Source organism: Aspergillus pseudonomiae (genome assembly GCF_009193645.1).
Source record: "Aspergillus pseudonomiae strain CBS 119388 unplaced genomic scaffold BDV37scaffold_76, whole genome shotgun sequence".
NCBI classification, from domain to species: domain Eukaryota; kingdom Fungi; phylum Ascomycota; class Eurotiomycetes; order Eurotiales; family Aspergillaceae; genus Aspergillus; species Aspergillus pseudonomiae.
The window spans coordinates 103,359-118,573 of record NW_022476068.1 but is presented as its reverse complement, the minus strand read 5'-3'; the positions used below and the strand labels follow the sequence as shown (position 1 = coordinate 118,573).

General features: G+C 47.1%; 8 protein-coding genes across 8 annotated transcripts; 4 read left to right on the top strand and 4 right to left on the bottom strand.

The window, feature by feature from the left end:
* Window positions 1–105: 105 nt before the first annotated feature.
* On the bottom strand, window positions 106–2,093 carry BDV37DRAFT_257289 (oleate hydratase). Its single transcript, XM_032082926.1, has 2 exons — window positions 1,513–2,093; window positions 106–1,454 (listed from the first exon to the last, which is right to left on the bottom strand). Exons 1-2 carry the CDS (start codon window positions 2,052–2,054, stop codon window positions 395–397), a joined length of 1,602 nt encoding a protein of 533 aa, XP_031937930.1. The 5' UTR covers window positions 2,055–2,093; the 3' UTR covers window positions 106–394.
* Window positions 2,094–2,719: 626 nt separating this feature from the next.
* BDV37DRAFT_257288 (uncharacterized protein) lies at window positions 2,720–3,474 on the bottom strand. The gene is made up of 3 exons (XM_032082925.1): window positions 3,272–3,474; window positions 3,192–3,196; window positions 2,720–3,146 (listed from the first exon to the last, which is right to left on the bottom strand). Exons 1-3 carry the CDS (start codon window positions 3,301–3,303, stop codon window positions 2,956–2,958), a joined length of 228 nt encoding a protein of 75 aa, XP_031937929.1. The 5' UTR covers window positions 3,304–3,474; the 3' UTR covers window positions 2,720–2,955.
* Window positions 3,475–4,047: 573 nt separating this feature from the next.
* BDV37DRAFT_257285 (uncharacterized protein) lies at window positions 4,048–5,055 on the top strand. Its single transcript, XM_032082924.1, has one exon. The coding sequence runs from the start codon at window positions 4,625–4,627 to the stop codon at window positions 4,835–4,837; it is 213 nt and encodes a 70-aa protein (XP_031937927.1). The 5' UTR covers window positions 4,048–4,624; the 3' UTR covers window positions 4,838–5,055.
* On the top strand, window positions 4,072–4,565 carry BDV37DRAFT_286483 (uncharacterized protein; the record flags this gene model as incomplete). Its single annotated transcript, XM_032087927.1, has 3 exons — window positions 4,072–4,107; window positions 4,165–4,248; window positions 4,296–4,565. The coding sequence occupies 3 exons, from the start codon at window positions 4,072–4,074 to the stop codon at window positions 4,563–4,565; spliced, it is 390 nt and encodes a 129-aa protein (XP_031937928.1).
* A 2,578-nt stretch (window positions 5,056–7,633) lies between the features above and the next one.
* On the bottom strand, window positions 7,634–9,731 carry BDV37DRAFT_200263 (uncharacterized protein). Its single transcript, XM_032079835.1, has 7 exons — window positions 9,580–9,731; window positions 9,186–9,514; window positions 8,898–9,126; window positions 8,476–8,842; window positions 8,293–8,410; window positions 8,175–8,239; window positions 7,634–8,123 (listed from the first exon to the last, which is right to left on the bottom strand). Exons 3-7 carry the CDS (start codon window positions 9,048–9,050, stop codon window positions 7,762–7,764), a joined length of 1,065 nt encoding a protein of 354 aa, XP_031937926.1. The 5' UTR covers window positions 9,051–9,126; window positions 9,186–9,514; window positions 9,580–9,731; the 3' UTR covers window positions 7,634–7,761.
* Window positions 9,732–9,855: 124 nt separating this feature from the next.
* Window positions 9,856–11,212, top strand: BDV37DRAFT_286481 (S-adenosyl-L-methionine-dependent methyltransferase; the record flags this gene model as incomplete). The annotated part of the gene is made up of 4 exons (XM_032087926.1): window positions 9,856–10,156; window positions 10,213–10,342; window positions 10,397–10,845; window positions 10,899–11,212. 4 exons carry the CDS (start codon window positions 9,856–9,858, stop codon window positions 11,210–11,212), a joined length of 1,194 nt encoding a protein of 397 aa, XP_031937925.1.
* A 233-nt stretch (window positions 11,213–11,445) lies between these two features.
* BDV37DRAFT_200199 (putative short-chain dehydrogenase/reductase family protein) lies at window positions 11,446–13,124 on the bottom strand. The gene is made up of 5 exons (XM_032079834.1): window positions 12,717–13,124; window positions 12,562–12,632; window positions 11,972–12,511; window positions 11,735–11,918; window positions 11,446–11,679 (listed from the first exon to the last, which is right to left on the bottom strand). Exons 2-5 carry the CDS (start codon window positions 12,618–12,620, stop codon window positions 11,623–11,625), a joined length of 840 nt encoding a protein of 279 aa, XP_031937924.1. The 5' UTR covers window positions 12,621–12,632; window positions 12,717–13,124; the 3' UTR covers window positions 11,446–11,622.
* On the top strand, window positions 12,992–15,194 carry BDV37DRAFT_200395 (glutamine synthetase family protein). The gene is made up of 5 exons (XM_032079837.1): window positions 12,992–13,718; window positions 13,774–14,030; window positions 14,078–14,130; window positions 14,178–14,867; window positions 14,924–15,194. The coding sequence occupies exons 1-5, from the start codon at window positions 13,286–13,288 to the stop codon at window positions 14,952–14,954; spliced, it is 1,464 nt and encodes a 487-aa protein (XP_031937923.1). The 5' UTR covers window positions 12,992–13,285; the 3' UTR covers window positions 14,955–15,194.
* The last annotated feature ends 21 nt before the right edge of the window (window positions 15,195–15,215 follow it).

Genomic DNA, 15,215 nt, shown 5'->3' with positions numbered 1-15,215 from the left:
AAAAAAAATTCTTTTAACAGTCAATACCGACCTTGGAATTGCTCGAATATATCACATTATCCAGCGTTCTATTCCAATATCTAGTGCCTTATATTTATTCGTATTGTTTAGCGTATCGTCCGTATTTTGTCACAAACGCAAGTCAGGTTACCCACAGAGGCGACATATATCGTTAGTGGAAAAAAAGTTAGCATGGGCGAGAGTTCTGCAGATGTGGATTCAGAACAAATGTATGTTTTCTATATCTCCACAGCTGATATCTGAAGTGCTGGGATTCTGCGACCCCAGCGACATAATATTCTTGGATGCCCATACTTTTAAATAATGCAACTTGAAAATGATCGGTAATTATATCCCACTGTTACGAAGAAAGTCCCTCGATATTAAACATATCTTAGAAGCCCAAGAAACTAGCAATAGAATGTTTCTTATCTTTCCTCCGCACCTTTTGGACACCCATGAGTTGATATATCGCGACCTGAGCTCCGTGTATACTATAGTCCATAGTCGCAGCAGTCTCATCTGGTATCTCCACAAATTGACCGACCACTGCGAGATTGGTTGTACACTCCGGTATCACCCTTGGACGATCTGCACAAGCCCGAGGCAGCAACGGCGCCGCTAAGCGTGGCATCACACGTGGGATGGTAATTGAATGGTCTAAAATGGATTCCGGAGGTACATTGAGATGCTGCAGCAATTCAATTAAGATCTCCTGCCCAGAGCACCAGAGCATTGGCTTCTTCACAAAGTTTCCTATATGCTGGGGGGCTGAGCCATAGCCCCACATAACCTGCACATCTGTGGGTTGATAAGGAACAAGTGGTTGACGGGGAATAAATAAACTAAGTAACCAGTTGCTATTTTGGAGAACGATTGAAGTTGAATCATCTTCAGCACTAGCCAAGTTCATAAAATGGTCGGAGAACTTAACACCTCTTATTGAAATTGTGAAAGTCTCCTCTCTGGATTCACCCACTCGCGTGCAGAAATTGTACGGGTCGCCGAGACTTGCGCCGAGGCCTGCGCCGAATGCCAGCCAGAGTGACCAATTCTCATCCAATTTGTCTTCCGCCTTCAGTATTTCCAGCGAAGGTGGTCTTGTATTAGTACCTTTTGTTGACCCAGAAATGGATGACCCAAGTGATGCAATAACAACATCAGGAGCACTGACAGTGACAGTATTCTCTAATCCATTCTGAACCGTTTTGAAAGCTGATATGGATTGATAACCTCTTTGCAGATCTACTGTGATGTCTGTGACCGTGGTGTTGAATTGAAAATGAACTCCTTTTTCCTGAAGGAAGTTGGTAATGGGCAGAATGATATCTTCCTGCGGATGGTATCTGCACCGATCTAGTCCAGGAAATTCCTTTCGACGTTGGAAGTCGTGGAAGTAACGTAAGAGACCCCGACGGAATTCGACGGCACTATGCCAAGGACAAAGGCCAAACCTTTTATAAATCCCATTGTTAGAGTTAACGGCTTGCCAATTAGGATTAGACGACATACGCTGACGACCAGACAGCCCAGAATCTGCTGTTAAAAAACCATTTGTCGAAGAAGTCGCGGATGATCTTTCTCCCCAGGCTTTTCTCGGACTTCAATATAAATGTCACCAAGCTCATCCGGACTTTCCAACCAATGCTGATGTTCTGGGGCTGTAAAGCCTCCACCTGATGACCATTTTGGCTGAAAAGACGAGTAGGGGGCGCATTCCTTCTTGCTTCATTTAAATTGTCCAGCATTGTCTTCCCTGGACTATTGGACAAAGGCACTAAAGAAAGCAGATTTTCAGTGTATTCATCGCACAAAAGTGGCAAGCATGGAGCTCGATGGTCATACCCACTCACCGAGTCGCCCGTGGTGGGTATCCCATCTTCAGGTGCTATGCGGGACTCCAGGATATGAACACGAGAGGCTGGCATGCCTGTGTCCTGAATTAGATAAACTGCAGAGGCCAGAGAGGCGATGCTACTGCCAAGAATCCAGGCATTTCCATGATCTTGTACTCTCTGATTTCTCTTCTGATAAGACTGTCGTTTGCAGGCCATAATTATATGTTACTTTGTAATACTTCACAGCCTGATCCCAGTGCTTGTATAATCAGTCGCCACTGCATCAATGCTAGAACAGTCGCAGACGTCACTGAATAGCCTACGGCACGGCTAACTGCTTTTTAACTAGCATACCATAGGATTACGGTGGTTGCCAAGCCCTACCAACCGCTAGTGGTTTAACCGTGATCAGTCAGTAATATAAAGTTAGCGCAGTCTACGGAGGATGAAGCGTGGGATTTTATTTGCTTTTCTATTTCTTGATCAGTTTCTTGAATCATTGGCCTAGAGCTCACCTCCTATAGTACTACTCCACTGAAGTGGCACTACCGTCCACAAGATGTCAATAGTAATCGGTTTCTTCCAGGTAGAGACAATAGTAGTTGCTTAGGGGCACCAAGAATAACCTTCTATGTACTCATAACTAGTTTCAGCATAGAAAATACCAACAGTTTCTCCCAGAACACATCTTGCTTTCAAAGGTTTCAAAAGGTTAGGGATTTTCTATATTTATCGTGCACCCTGATACGAGAACGGTCCTTTTCTAGAAATGCTTCGACCGTCTCATTGGAACAAGAAGCATTTATCAAATAGTTCCTATAATGGATTATTATTTGGGTTTCGGCGTGGGGTATAGGTAGGAATTTATTAGGAAGATATCTGCACAATAGCTAGCTGTTTCGTATTATTATGAATTGAGGCTTGACCGTCGTTATAAACGAATGCCACTGGCGGATATTGGCCGTAAAAGTTCAGTGCATTAGAACTTGTAACATTTATTGGTTCTACCCATTAGTGATGATAAATTCTCATCGCAAAGAGCCATCCATAGCCTAAATCAAATGCAACTAGACTATTCCATACGCAGAACCGTGGCGAATATCCCCTTTTTTTCCCACTAACTATTTGCGCTCCGGATTGCCCCAAGAACCTTATCCTGAGATGCGCCAGATTGTATAAGACCAACAATGCGAGCTACCATTGCTTGATCTTCATTTCGTATCGAGTTTACCAGCTCATTAGGAAATTCACGGTAATAATTCTCATATTCAGCAGTGGCAGCAGGGCTTCGAGGGTCTGCAATTGGGTCTACCTAATTATTGTCGTTGGCATTAATTTCATTGAATAGATTACTATTACTGCCAAGTTTTTTTTCAGCTAAGCTATAAACCCATAGATATATTAAAATGAAGGTTCAGATAGGATCTGCTTACCTTCCTAAGCTCTGGTATTTCTCTTGGACCATTATTGCTCAAAGAGTTGTTACTTTTTCTACAACTTGGAAATGTTATTTGGTATCTCGGTCACTGTAAGGTTTGGTAAAATGTGACACAAAGTACACAGGGGAGCCATCAGTTGGAGACATGTTGATTGTTCGAAGACAATAATATTTAATTAAGCATTCTCTCCTTCGGGGGACAAAGGCGAACCTTGGATACTCTCTAAAGTAATTCTCGATCAGAACAACAAATCTGCGACCTGAGAATTATTTTCTTTTTCAAAAGTTAAAAATTTGGTAGTGTACATATGCTGCTACACCCTTAGTCTTTTCTCTCTTGTTTTTTCTTTCGGCTGATTAATATTGCCACGATCGAAGCTACTCCAAGAGTTGCCGTTGAGGACCAGTAACCCGAGAGTTATATGTATCCAATGAATATGAACGTTGACGAAATGACGAGGTACTTAGGTCTATGGGAACTATCATGACTTTCTCAATACACCTAATTTGATACGATACGGTGAATAATCCATACAAGTGTTCTAAAAATGCTTTTCTGTTCTTTCAGGACCCGACATGTGACCTCCCATATTGAACTCTAAAGGGGTTAACGTTCTATGGATGGGAAGGCAAGTGATAAAATGATGACATGATGATTCGGTTGGGAGGCTCTCATCCATAGGGCGAACACTGGCATTTATATTGTGGCAATAAATATAGTTCAATATATTAATGTGCATCATTCTTTGTTCTTCGCTATTAACGAAATAGCCTATGTACGTGACACAAATTATAATGGAAGCAAAGCCGGATAAAGAAGCCCACTCGCAGGTTAGACGATTCCCCAGCATCATTAAGATATAGCGCACTGGGCCAATATGTTACTAGACCCTCTCCGAGGATGAGAAACGCCGCCTCCGCCTTTATGGTAGGCTGCCTCATGGAGGAGGACTGCTCAGACGACAGTCTAGAGTATGTTTCTGATAAGGCAGCCCAAGGCAGCTACTGACAAGTGAAAGGAACGGAAGTACTTTGATTCGGGTGATTTGGCTCTCTCTACAGCCGATAGAGAGACTGATGAAGGCGCAATTCAAACTGGCACAGCCCATCCTAGACGTGATAGCATTTCTCGCCCTTATGCCCCGGTTCCCAACACCAGTAATGCCAACAAAGATGCGAACAAAGGCTTTAGTGGCAAGAAACCCCAAAATCCGGAAATGATAGATAGTCCTCTGCATCAACCAATCGGCAATACCAATAGGATGCAGAAACCAGAAGGAACAGTTTAGGATGGATGCTTTTCTGACGTTTGTTTCCGTTCAAGTTCAATTCAGAAGAACCTTATGTGATGCTCATGTCAGGTTTGGTAGAAAGAGATCACCAGCTTAGTTACAGCATTTGGTGGAGTATACTACTATTGTCATGTCTGCTGGGCTATTGCTTTTACCCAGACATAATCATGTCGAGCTTACTACCAGATGGAAATATTTTCCCGCTTGCACCGTTCATGATCAAAACTTTCCGAGGACCAGTTTCGGGAAACCCACGTGTCAAATTATAGCTGCTTCCTGAGGTAGAGTACAAGTGACGTTAAGCACTATCGCTGCTGCTCTTGGAACTATTAAGTCTGGTGTCATAACTGTCGCTAGCTGAACTCTCGTATATAGGCTCATAGCATTGCTGTACTCATTGAATGGTGTTGGGGAGCGGCGCATAGTCGTCATTACTTGAAGTCTTTACTTGTGTGATAACAAGCCGTTTAATTCCTTGGCTCTGTTCTTTGGTATTTGTCAGATAATGTAAATCAGTAAGAAAGCCTAGGATTCGTACCAATTTGCCAATGTGGCTGCATCGTCGGAACTAGAAGGAATATGGCCAAATATTAGGAAATATCTGGAAAGGTACTTTATATGGGGGTAACAAAATGCCGAGAGGAACATGGCTAAAGCTTTTTTCTTTTTTTCTTTTTTTTTTTTTTTTCTTTTAGAAAACAAGGAATGCGTTCGTTATGACGTCGGCAAACTTGACAGCAAACAAGAGGCCAACGAGAAGACGACAGAATATCTTCAAAGGATATTAGCACGAACGGAGGTATCATTCTCCGACCCCATTCACAATCTGTACTTTCTTCCATCGTCATATTTCTTCATGGACGCATGTGACCCAGATCCACCTCCTAACCCCATAATTGAGATATTTAATTATGCTCCAATCTCCTTTGCATAAACGTGAGGTATTCTTTCCAAAGGGGGCACAAGATATCAGCGTAGAAAGACATTGGGTATCTTAGCCTTGTGCTGGTGCCAAAAATGTTAGAAACCTGGAAGGATTTGTACTGCAACTTATCGAAGGCGATCATGATTGGTAAAATGATGTATTAAGGGCAGATACCGCCCCAAGGAACGGGATATCTCGATGCGGGAACGCACCTCATAGCAGCTACTGCGGCACGTATGAACTTATGACTATAGTTTCCTCGTTGTATGTCGGTACTCACCTAAACGTCCATGACGTCACGTGATAAGGGATTGTTTACGCGCCAAGGAATGTTTTGCAAGGCACTGACCTGGTATATATATACTATTTGGTATATAGGGACCAAGGATATATAAGGACACTCATTCATGTACTTAGTCTAGTTCTTCGTGATCAATATCATAAGTTACTTGATAGCTACATTCAAGATTTGTTACCAGCTCAACTTGTTGGCAGTATCTAACAATTGAGTATACGTACTCAATTGGCCTGGCCTTTCGACCTTGGACTAATACTCGATTCGTTGTTATCCCATTTCGGACCTCCGGTCACCTATTCATCGTCGATTACTAGGGAATTATAGTCATCGGGATAAGTCGTATTTAACTAAGATAGCTACCTGGTCGCAGAGTTTTTTGATGGATACCCGGGCGTAACAGCGGCCTCCCACCCTTAGGGGTGCTTTCACGCTCCCAAATAAGCGTTTGTAAGTACGTAGCCTTCTAATTGTACGTTCGTGACAGTCAACAAAAATCAGCCATCTGGGCCGCTGTGAGTTCACCGGTTGCTATTATTATATTGGTGGCCTCTATCTTTGATGTACTAAGATTAGGTGCTAATTCTGCCGTTAGATTGTTTTGGGAGAACGAGTATGATTGACAGATCATCACCAGGGAGGGAGGTGTAGGGCAATAGGGTCTTGTATTAGCAAAACATACAGTATGATAATATTACTGTAATAATATGCATGAGTACGATACAATACCTTCACCAAGGATCGGGGTATTCCATAAGAGGTTAGTATTTTCTTGGCATAGGGTTGGGAAAACAATGAAAGGATACAAGACCGGGGCGCCAGTTTTGAATAATTTTAGTGTATCCGACTAGAAAATGTAGAATCTAAGTTGCCTTCTGACCCCTACACACCAACCAAGTAATACGTTGGTGTGGGATGTGATCGACAGTTGCATTGACACACATCAAAAGCAAGAGTTGTGTGCATACGACTCTATAGTGAGACATATTTCTTGGCTGCTACCCTTCATATCCTCATGTTTATTGTGGTTATTTCTATCCCCCACGTCAAAAGTACGCCTGATTCAAACTTCCCCCTCCAACCTAATATGAACAACTCCTGAAACTTGAACACATACTTCGGAGTTTATATCTATCTACCCTTAATCAATCTCGGTTGGCACACACACACACCTGTGTACCCCTTGCTTAGTCTAGCGAGCCCTAATGTGCATTGTGACAGGCCCGAGCTAGCCATAGAACTATTTTCTCAGCCTTAGATAGCTTCCCCGGAACACTTCCTCCGTAAGCCACAGACCTAAAAATGGTGTCTTGGAACTTAGAATGCCGTTCCGCGGGCTTGGGCCTTGGGACGGCTTGGAAGCCACACACCCCACTAATGGATAGTTTCTGCTTGAATCATGGTTCCGTGGACAATCGAGTGCTACTTTACACAGGGTTGGCTAGATATATGGAGTCGTGTGAGTACTCATGTCACCTTTGTTACTGTTTGGGAATTTTCGTGTGATAGATCTACTGGGGAAGGGGGGAGAATAGTAAATCCGATTGTGATGCATAGACTAAAAGAAACTTCGTTTTGCCTAAGAGGTAGTCTGCATCGGCGGGTAAATACTCCTCTGCCGATTATTCCGCAGTCATTTGGAAGTGATACGGAGAATATTCCTTTGCGTTCTCCTTTTTTTGAGGAAATGACCACGAGCCTAGGAGAAATTCCCTAGTGGGGATCCACGCCCCATTCAATGAACTTGGGAAATCGATCGAGGACAAAGGATTTACTGTGGACCTTCGGAAGCTTGTCTGGGGAGACGGACACATCGTCGTTATCAGCTACGTTTCTTCCATAACTCTAGTTAGTAGTCCCCTCCACCAATCACCCATACTCGACCCTCGGACATCCTGGTTCAGATCGCTCTCCTTCCGGCCCAAATTGACAAGTAGACATCGATCGGCGTACTCGACAGCGTGAGCCGCTTCCTAGACTTTTTTCTCAACTTGCTCATAGCTGACGGAAACCTCGTCTGTTCTTGCGATGCCTGCAGTGTCCCCCAGGATATGCTCATTGCTAACGTTGCTGGTGTTATAGTGTCCAGCAGGTGTCCTGCGAGAACCGCCGATCGTTTCAAGGGTGGAAGGGTCAAGACCGGATTTCGAAAGTCTGCCGTACTTGCGACCGCTGCCGTACAATGGCAGTTTGTAGGAACTGTTCCCAGAATTGCTTTCGTCCTTGGTGCCGTACCTAATGCGAACGTAGAGAGGACGGAGGACGGGAATCGTCGAGCACATGATCGTGACGCAACTTTCGGTTGCGGACCAGATGAGCATTGGTACAGTATCATCTTCGAGTTGGGTCAGCTCGACCATCATGACCGGGGAGGAAGAGAACGTACATATGTATTCAGATGCATTCAGGCCTGCCAGAGCTACAGTGCGCACGATACCACATACTCCAGCGCTGGAGTCTTCACGTCAGACGTTGGTCCAAAGCAGCGGGGCTTCCAAGCTTACAAGATTCCAAGACTGAGACCGCAGGCAACGGTGATCTTCTCCTTTTGCTTCATGTTAAGATCCCAGACAATGAACCATGGAAGGATCGCAAAGGAGAAATCGGCAGCGACGAACCACGCTGAAAACAAGTCAGGCTTTTTCATTCATGAACCCACGCTAGGGCCAAGGTCATGCAGCACTCACATCCAACCGTGTAGCCCACCTTGGAAAAGTCGAGCCAACATGTTCCTTCCAGAGTTGGGTTCCAAGTCTTTTGGACTGGAAAACACTGAATCACAACGGTAATGCTGGCGAACAGTGTGATAATAGTGGTGATCGCAAGACAACCCCAGATAAACCAAATCTGAATTTTATTTCGCACAATTCGTAGGAGGAAAGTGCCGACAGCCCATTTGCCAACACCAATGACCATGATACCAGCCACCTGGCTGAACACTTCATACATGGTGGCTTTGGAATAGGTAACTGGATCGCCGACATCCGCAAACAGTTGCCCGACGCCGTAGTGGGTTCCTATGCTGACAAAAATGGTGTAAAGGATGTGAAGTATCTGCCGCATGTCAGCCTGCGCCCAAGTAGCTTTGTATTACTGTTAAGTCTCTCACCAATGCAAGTACGACCATATAATCATCAAGGCCGATCGAATTCAGAATGTGTTTTCGCGTATAGAGCCTTAGCCCTACGAAGACAGCAAAGATCACGACCTCTACCCAAAGGACCGCATTGGTCATGGGCCCTAAACCTCCGTATGCGCTCATGTCGAAGATGGCCACAGTAGATTCACAAAGAAAAGTGAACGGTCATTGAGGTGAGTGAGGGAAAAAAAAAAATTTCCTACTCGAGATGAGAAGATGCAGCCATTCGTGTAGTATTAGTATGGAAGGGTTTATGACCTGTAGATTGAGCGACACCATCTTGCTGCTACTGCTCATCAACCAAAGTACGCCAGGATCTGAGCATGGTGACCTCTAATGTATTAGTATGAAAGGGGATATGACCTGTACTTCAAGCGATATCGTTTTCTGTTGCCGATCTAAAGCCAAAGAACGCCAAGAAATCGGTATAAGTGCCCCGTAGTGTTGCAGGATGGACATAATTACTCAGGACCCGAGTGACAGTGCGCGGCCCAGACGATCCGGCGAACTGACCCCCTGCATGTTGCTATCGGTGCCTAGACTGGTGGTGGCGTGGCCCAGATATGCAGCGATCTTTCCTGAATGGGCTTAACCGCGTACATTAGCACCTGAGCCGGTCCTCGGAAGTGTACAAAATGATGATCCTGCCTACTCTCTTAACCTAGTCCAGAGACGAAGGTTTCCAATTATTTTCCATACTAACGGCTCAGACGCAAGAAATCTTGAACTTTTGTGGGCCATTGGTCGTTAGTGCTGAGGGGTTCACCCCGCTGGCTTCATCCAAGATTCGACACTTGGCCCTAGCGCTGCTAGCCAAATGGCACCGTCGGCCCTTATATACCGTCGCCCACCTCGTCCGCCTGGCCTAGTGCAACGGTGTCATATATTCCTTCCCTGATACCCCGAAATCCCAATCCGAAAGTGCAATATGCGGTCTCAGATCCTAGAAACCATTGCTGCTCTAGATGCAGTTAAACCCGAGGCATATAGCGGCAGCGAAGTGGAACGCTTACAAGTGCGCGCTGCAGCACGGCGACTGCTTGCCCGAGTGGAAACACCCTATGAGCGCGCCTGGGGCTTCTGCTTTGAACACCCTGTTGTCTTTGCCGCTCTGCAAACATGCATTAACGTGGGTCTTTGGAAGTCCTGGACAAACGCTGGAGGGGGTGAGAAGTCGATCCACAGCTTGGTAGAGCTCACCACCCCCACCGTTGATACAAACCTGCTGCGTAAGCCTTGAACCGCATGCTAGCATAATTCCATAAGGCTCACTGAAGGCGTACAGGGCGGCTCTTCCGGTTGCTAGCAGCCTTCAACGTAGTGGAGGAAACCGCAGAAGACACATTCAAACCGACTGCGTTCTCATACGCTATCGGTGATGAGAGCACCAAGGTTCGTGCCTCGCTTCAAGCAGCGTAAGCATGCCTGTCCAGCCATCGGTCTAGATGCTGTCCTGACGTGTTGGCCAGAACACATCAATATATTGCGGCCGGCCATAACTTGCCGGCCTATCTGGCCAAGATCTCTTATAAGGAGCCTACGGACGTTGATCTGAATAATTACACGGACATTGATCCGGACGGTCTCACCTTTTTTGGGCGATTGCAGAAAAGCCCCGCGTATTTCGAAGCCTTCACTGGCCATATGGAGGCCTGGACAGCATGGAAGACCCCATGGACTAAGGTTTACGACACCACCACCCTGCTCGAAGGTGCCAAGCTGGATGATGGCTCTCCATTCGTGGTTGATCTTGGTGGAAACACTGGGACGGACATTTCCCACGTTCTTGCCAAGCATCCAGATATCCCTGCTGGATCGCTCGTTTTGCAAGATCTTCCCGAGGTGATTGCCAATGTTCGGCTCGATGAGAAGATCACAGCTATGGCTCATGACTTTTTCTTACCGCAGCCTGTGACAGGTGAGACACTCCGGACCAGAAATGCAGTCTGCCTACTGATACCAGAACCGCAGGGAGCCGTGCTTACTTTCTGCACGCCGTTCTCCATGACTGGCCGGACGAGAAAGCGAAGCAACTGCTCGTGAACACCAGAAACGCAATGGTAAAGGGCTACTCCAAGCTCCTCATCTACGACATCGTTCTTCCGCCGATAGGAGCAAGCCTCAGCCAAACCACAATGGACGTGGAGATGATGTCGTTGCTGTCAGCTTCCGAGCGGACGCAAGGCGCGTGGGAGAAGCTGTTGGCCAATGCTGGCTTCAAAATTATCAACTTTTGGCCTGATCCTCAGGAGTATGAGATGATTGTCGAAGCCGAGGTCGCATAAATCCCGGACGTCACTCAGCTTGAGAATACAAGTAGAAAGGTAACAAAGGTGCCACATTTCAGATTGAGTTGAATGATAATACCTAATTTGATCTCAAATCCATATAATCAAACAGTTTTTTTTTTGTGGCAAGGGGCTGCACGACCGTTTAATGCACGTACTAGGTCTGTATTATGAAACGTATCACCACGACCTGGGACATAAAATTTAGGCTTCGTAGTGCTCTGGTATGGGTTAGGATGACCGAGCAGGCTAGCGGCAGGTAAGTTCGACTTCATGGGGTCCGGAATGGACGATATCTGCTACATTGGGGGCTGGCTGAAGGTATTAAAATAGATCTTCTATTGCATCTGCCTTGAGACAATAAAGACATTCATCGACAATCGTGGTATAAGCATAAACATGCGGATTTAGTGGCCCAAGTTCTTAGGGGCCGGGGTGGCTGGTCCCTCGGGGGTGACGTATGCCTATCATACAATCAGCTACCCTCCTCAGCAAGTTCCTAATGTGAAAATCACGTACCTTGGACATTCCACCGTCAACAACAAAATCGTGACCGTTGACGAAGCTGCTTTCGTCGCTGGCAAGGAAAACCACTGCGTGCGCCTGTTCAATGGCCTCGCCGAATCGTCCAGTCGGGAAGTGCACCTCACGACGGAACCGCTTAGGTTTATCATCACCCAGCCAGTCTTGTAGGAGCGGGGTACTGTCATCGTCAGCATGATAATCAGTCAAGCTCAATGCTAATGCAAAACGTACTTTAGCGGGGCGGGGCACAGTGCATTGAAACGGAAGCCCTCCCGAGCATGCACAATGGCGAGTTCACGGGTCAGGGCCAGCACCGCACCTTTGCTGGCAGTGTAAGCCAGCTGAGGAGTGGCACTACCCACCAAGGCAACTACACTAGCAGTGTTGATGATGCTACCCTTAGTCTTCTTATGACGACGGAGACTAAGCACGGCATGCTTGCATCCAAACCACACTCCCTTCACGTTGATATTCTGTGTCAAATCCCAGATCTTCTCCGGTGTGTCCACGGCGTCGGCATCGTCAGCGTGCATGATACCAGCGTTATTGAAGATCACGTCGGTTCCGCCCCAGCTGTCTTGAGACTCTACCATCGCTTGTACCTCGGACTCCTTGGAAACATCGCATTTAAAGGTTTCGACTCGGGAGGCATTGGGGACAACCTCCTTCACTTTGGCGAGAGCTTTCTCAAGGGCAGGGGCAGATATATCGGCCATGAGGACATTGGCACCTTCGCGGGCGAAGAGGATGCTAGTCTCGAGGCCGATCCCTCTACGCCATTTTAGCATGTTGCTGCAAGGAATTGCCTCTATGGAACTCACCCTGCAGCACCAGTAATTATAGCATTCTTTCCTTGAAGACGACCTACTGGAGTAGCCATTGTATCGTATTCCTGCCCGCAAGCAATGATCAGTGGTTATCCTCGGCGGGAAGAACGGACTCTGGGATGATGTCATAAGCAAGATGTAAGACTCACGTTCAGGGTGATAACCTTGGGGATAAAAGTTCCAATCCGACTATGGTTAATTGAGAAGAATGAGTCAAGATTAATTAGCACAAGATAAGTTTATATCAATTGAAGAAGCAGTTGGTGACAACACACCACCAAACGCGGGGCACGTTATTATCTAAGCTACGGCGGAAACCGTGGAATCAAGTGACATCAAGTGACTTAAAAGATAAACCGATAACGAGTGACGGAAGAGTAGAGGATTCTCCTGGTCTCATCTTCCTCCTCATTTTTCTTCCAGGACGACGCATTTGAAGAGCGCAATGTCCCAACCAGGCTTTCCGGTACTAGGCCCCTCCATACGAGCAAACATTATTAAAATGAAGATGGACAAGGAGGAAGGACGCAGTTTGTCTCCTGGGGGGTCATTTGATCCGCATGACGATAAGGCGCCTGATAACAGATGACCCGCTGTGGCTCCTTCGCTCCGCCTGCATCCTTCTTGAACCGTGATTCTCCCTTGTTTGTAGGTTCATGCCTTCCAACTATTTCCAATCCTAAATTCGAACTGACGTCGCTTCACTGCTAGCACCAATATGAACTCTATAGCCTCCCCCGAAGTTACACTCGACAATGTCGCCGAGGTCCTGCAGCAAGATACTCGTGTCAAGTTAGCCGGTGTGGATGTCGATGGGATGCTTCGCGGGAAGCTTGTCTCCAAGAAAAAGTTCCTTTCGATCGTGTCGGAAGGCTTTGGATTCTGCTCAGTGATCTTCGGGTGGGACATGCAGGATCAGACGTACTTCAAGGAATTAGCCATTAGTAACAAGGAGAACGGTTATCGGGATATTGTTGCCATTCCAGATCTGAGCAGCTTCCGTCGCATTCCCTGGGAGAACAACGTCCCTTTCTTCCTCGTTAGCTTTCACGATCCCGATACTCGGGAGCCTGTGTGTGCATGCCCTCGAGGTCTGGTCAAGACCGCACTCGGCAAGGCTGAGGCGGCCGGGTATCAGGCGATGGCAGGGGGTGCGTAAACTCGCCGCATCCTCCTCTGAGATATGGACATGCTGACTTCTCTCAGCGGAGTATGAGTTTTATCAATTTCGTGTACCGGAATCCCATCCATCTCCCGAGCGCAGCGCGTCTGCCACAGCGACCTTCTTGAGAGAGAACCCCGTTGAAGCATTACCTTCCCTGACCGAGGGAATGTTCGGGTACAGTTTGACCCGCCCTATTCATAACCAAGATTATTATTACGGCATTTTCGACGCGTGCGAGCAATTTAAATGCGACATTGAAGGATGGCATACAGAAAGCGGACCCGGGGTGTTTGAAGCTGTGAGTGCTCTACCCGGGGTTTGACCCGCCAATGTTGACGTTGTTAGGCGCTACAATTCGGAGAAGCCAGGGAGATGGCCGACAAAGCAGGACTATTCAAGTAAGCCAAATATGGGATCGATTTGACCCATAGTAACCGCGACACAGATATGTTGTCAAATCGATTGGAACCAAGCACGGTATCACACCCACTTTCATGGCAAAACCCCGGCAGGGATTGCCTGGTAATAGCGGCCACATGCATATCTCGCTCATTACCAGTGATGGAAAGAACGCTTTTCTGCGCGATACCCCGGACCCATCTCCACCGTACCCCGATGTCGCCCATCTTTCCGACTTGGGCAGATATTTCTTAGCGGGCGTTCTCACGGGTCTCCCGGATATTATGCCTATGTTTGCGCCGACCGTCAACTCCTACAAACGGCTGGTGGAGAATTTCTGGGCCCCCGTCACGGTTTCGTGGGGCCTGGAGCATCGGGCGGCCTCTATTCGATTGATTACACCGCCGACAGGTAGCCCCAAGGCCACCCGGTTAGAAGTGCGAGTTCCTGGAGCAGATGCCAATCCGCATTATGTCATGGCGGCTATTGTCGCATTGGGATGGCGGGGCGTGGAGAAGAAGCTGGAGATCCCTGTACCCCCGCTATCTAAAGGTGAGGAGATGGGGGGTGGTAGCGACCAGGGGGTGCGTCTGGCCAAGTCCCTCAAGGAAGCGGTCGCCGCGTTTACGCGCGAGGGCAGTGTCGCACGGGAGGTGTTTGGGGATGCTTTCGTCGACCATTTTGGTGGCACCCGGGAACATGAAGTGCGCCTGTGGGAAGAAGCCGTCACTGATTGGTATGTTTGGATGTTTGCATTCATCTAGTCTTCGTTGTGTACTGACCATGCTCTAGGGAGGTGCGGCGATATATTGAAACGGTCTAGACTTTGCCCCGGCTGGCGGATATGACATAGAGTTATTAGATACCAATGAATTCATTTTTAGCGTTGTCTGTGCTCTGCAGTGCTCAGAACTCTCGGGTAGACTTTTGGATCAACCAGAGCACAGCAGTAGTTGACTGCCCGTGTCATCCCGATCCTTGGACTCCCGACAACCGGGAGTGAAGATGATGATTCACAAGCTACATCACATGCTCAGAGGATCACATGCCATTCTCTCACGTTGGGCGAAAGGGACAAACAATT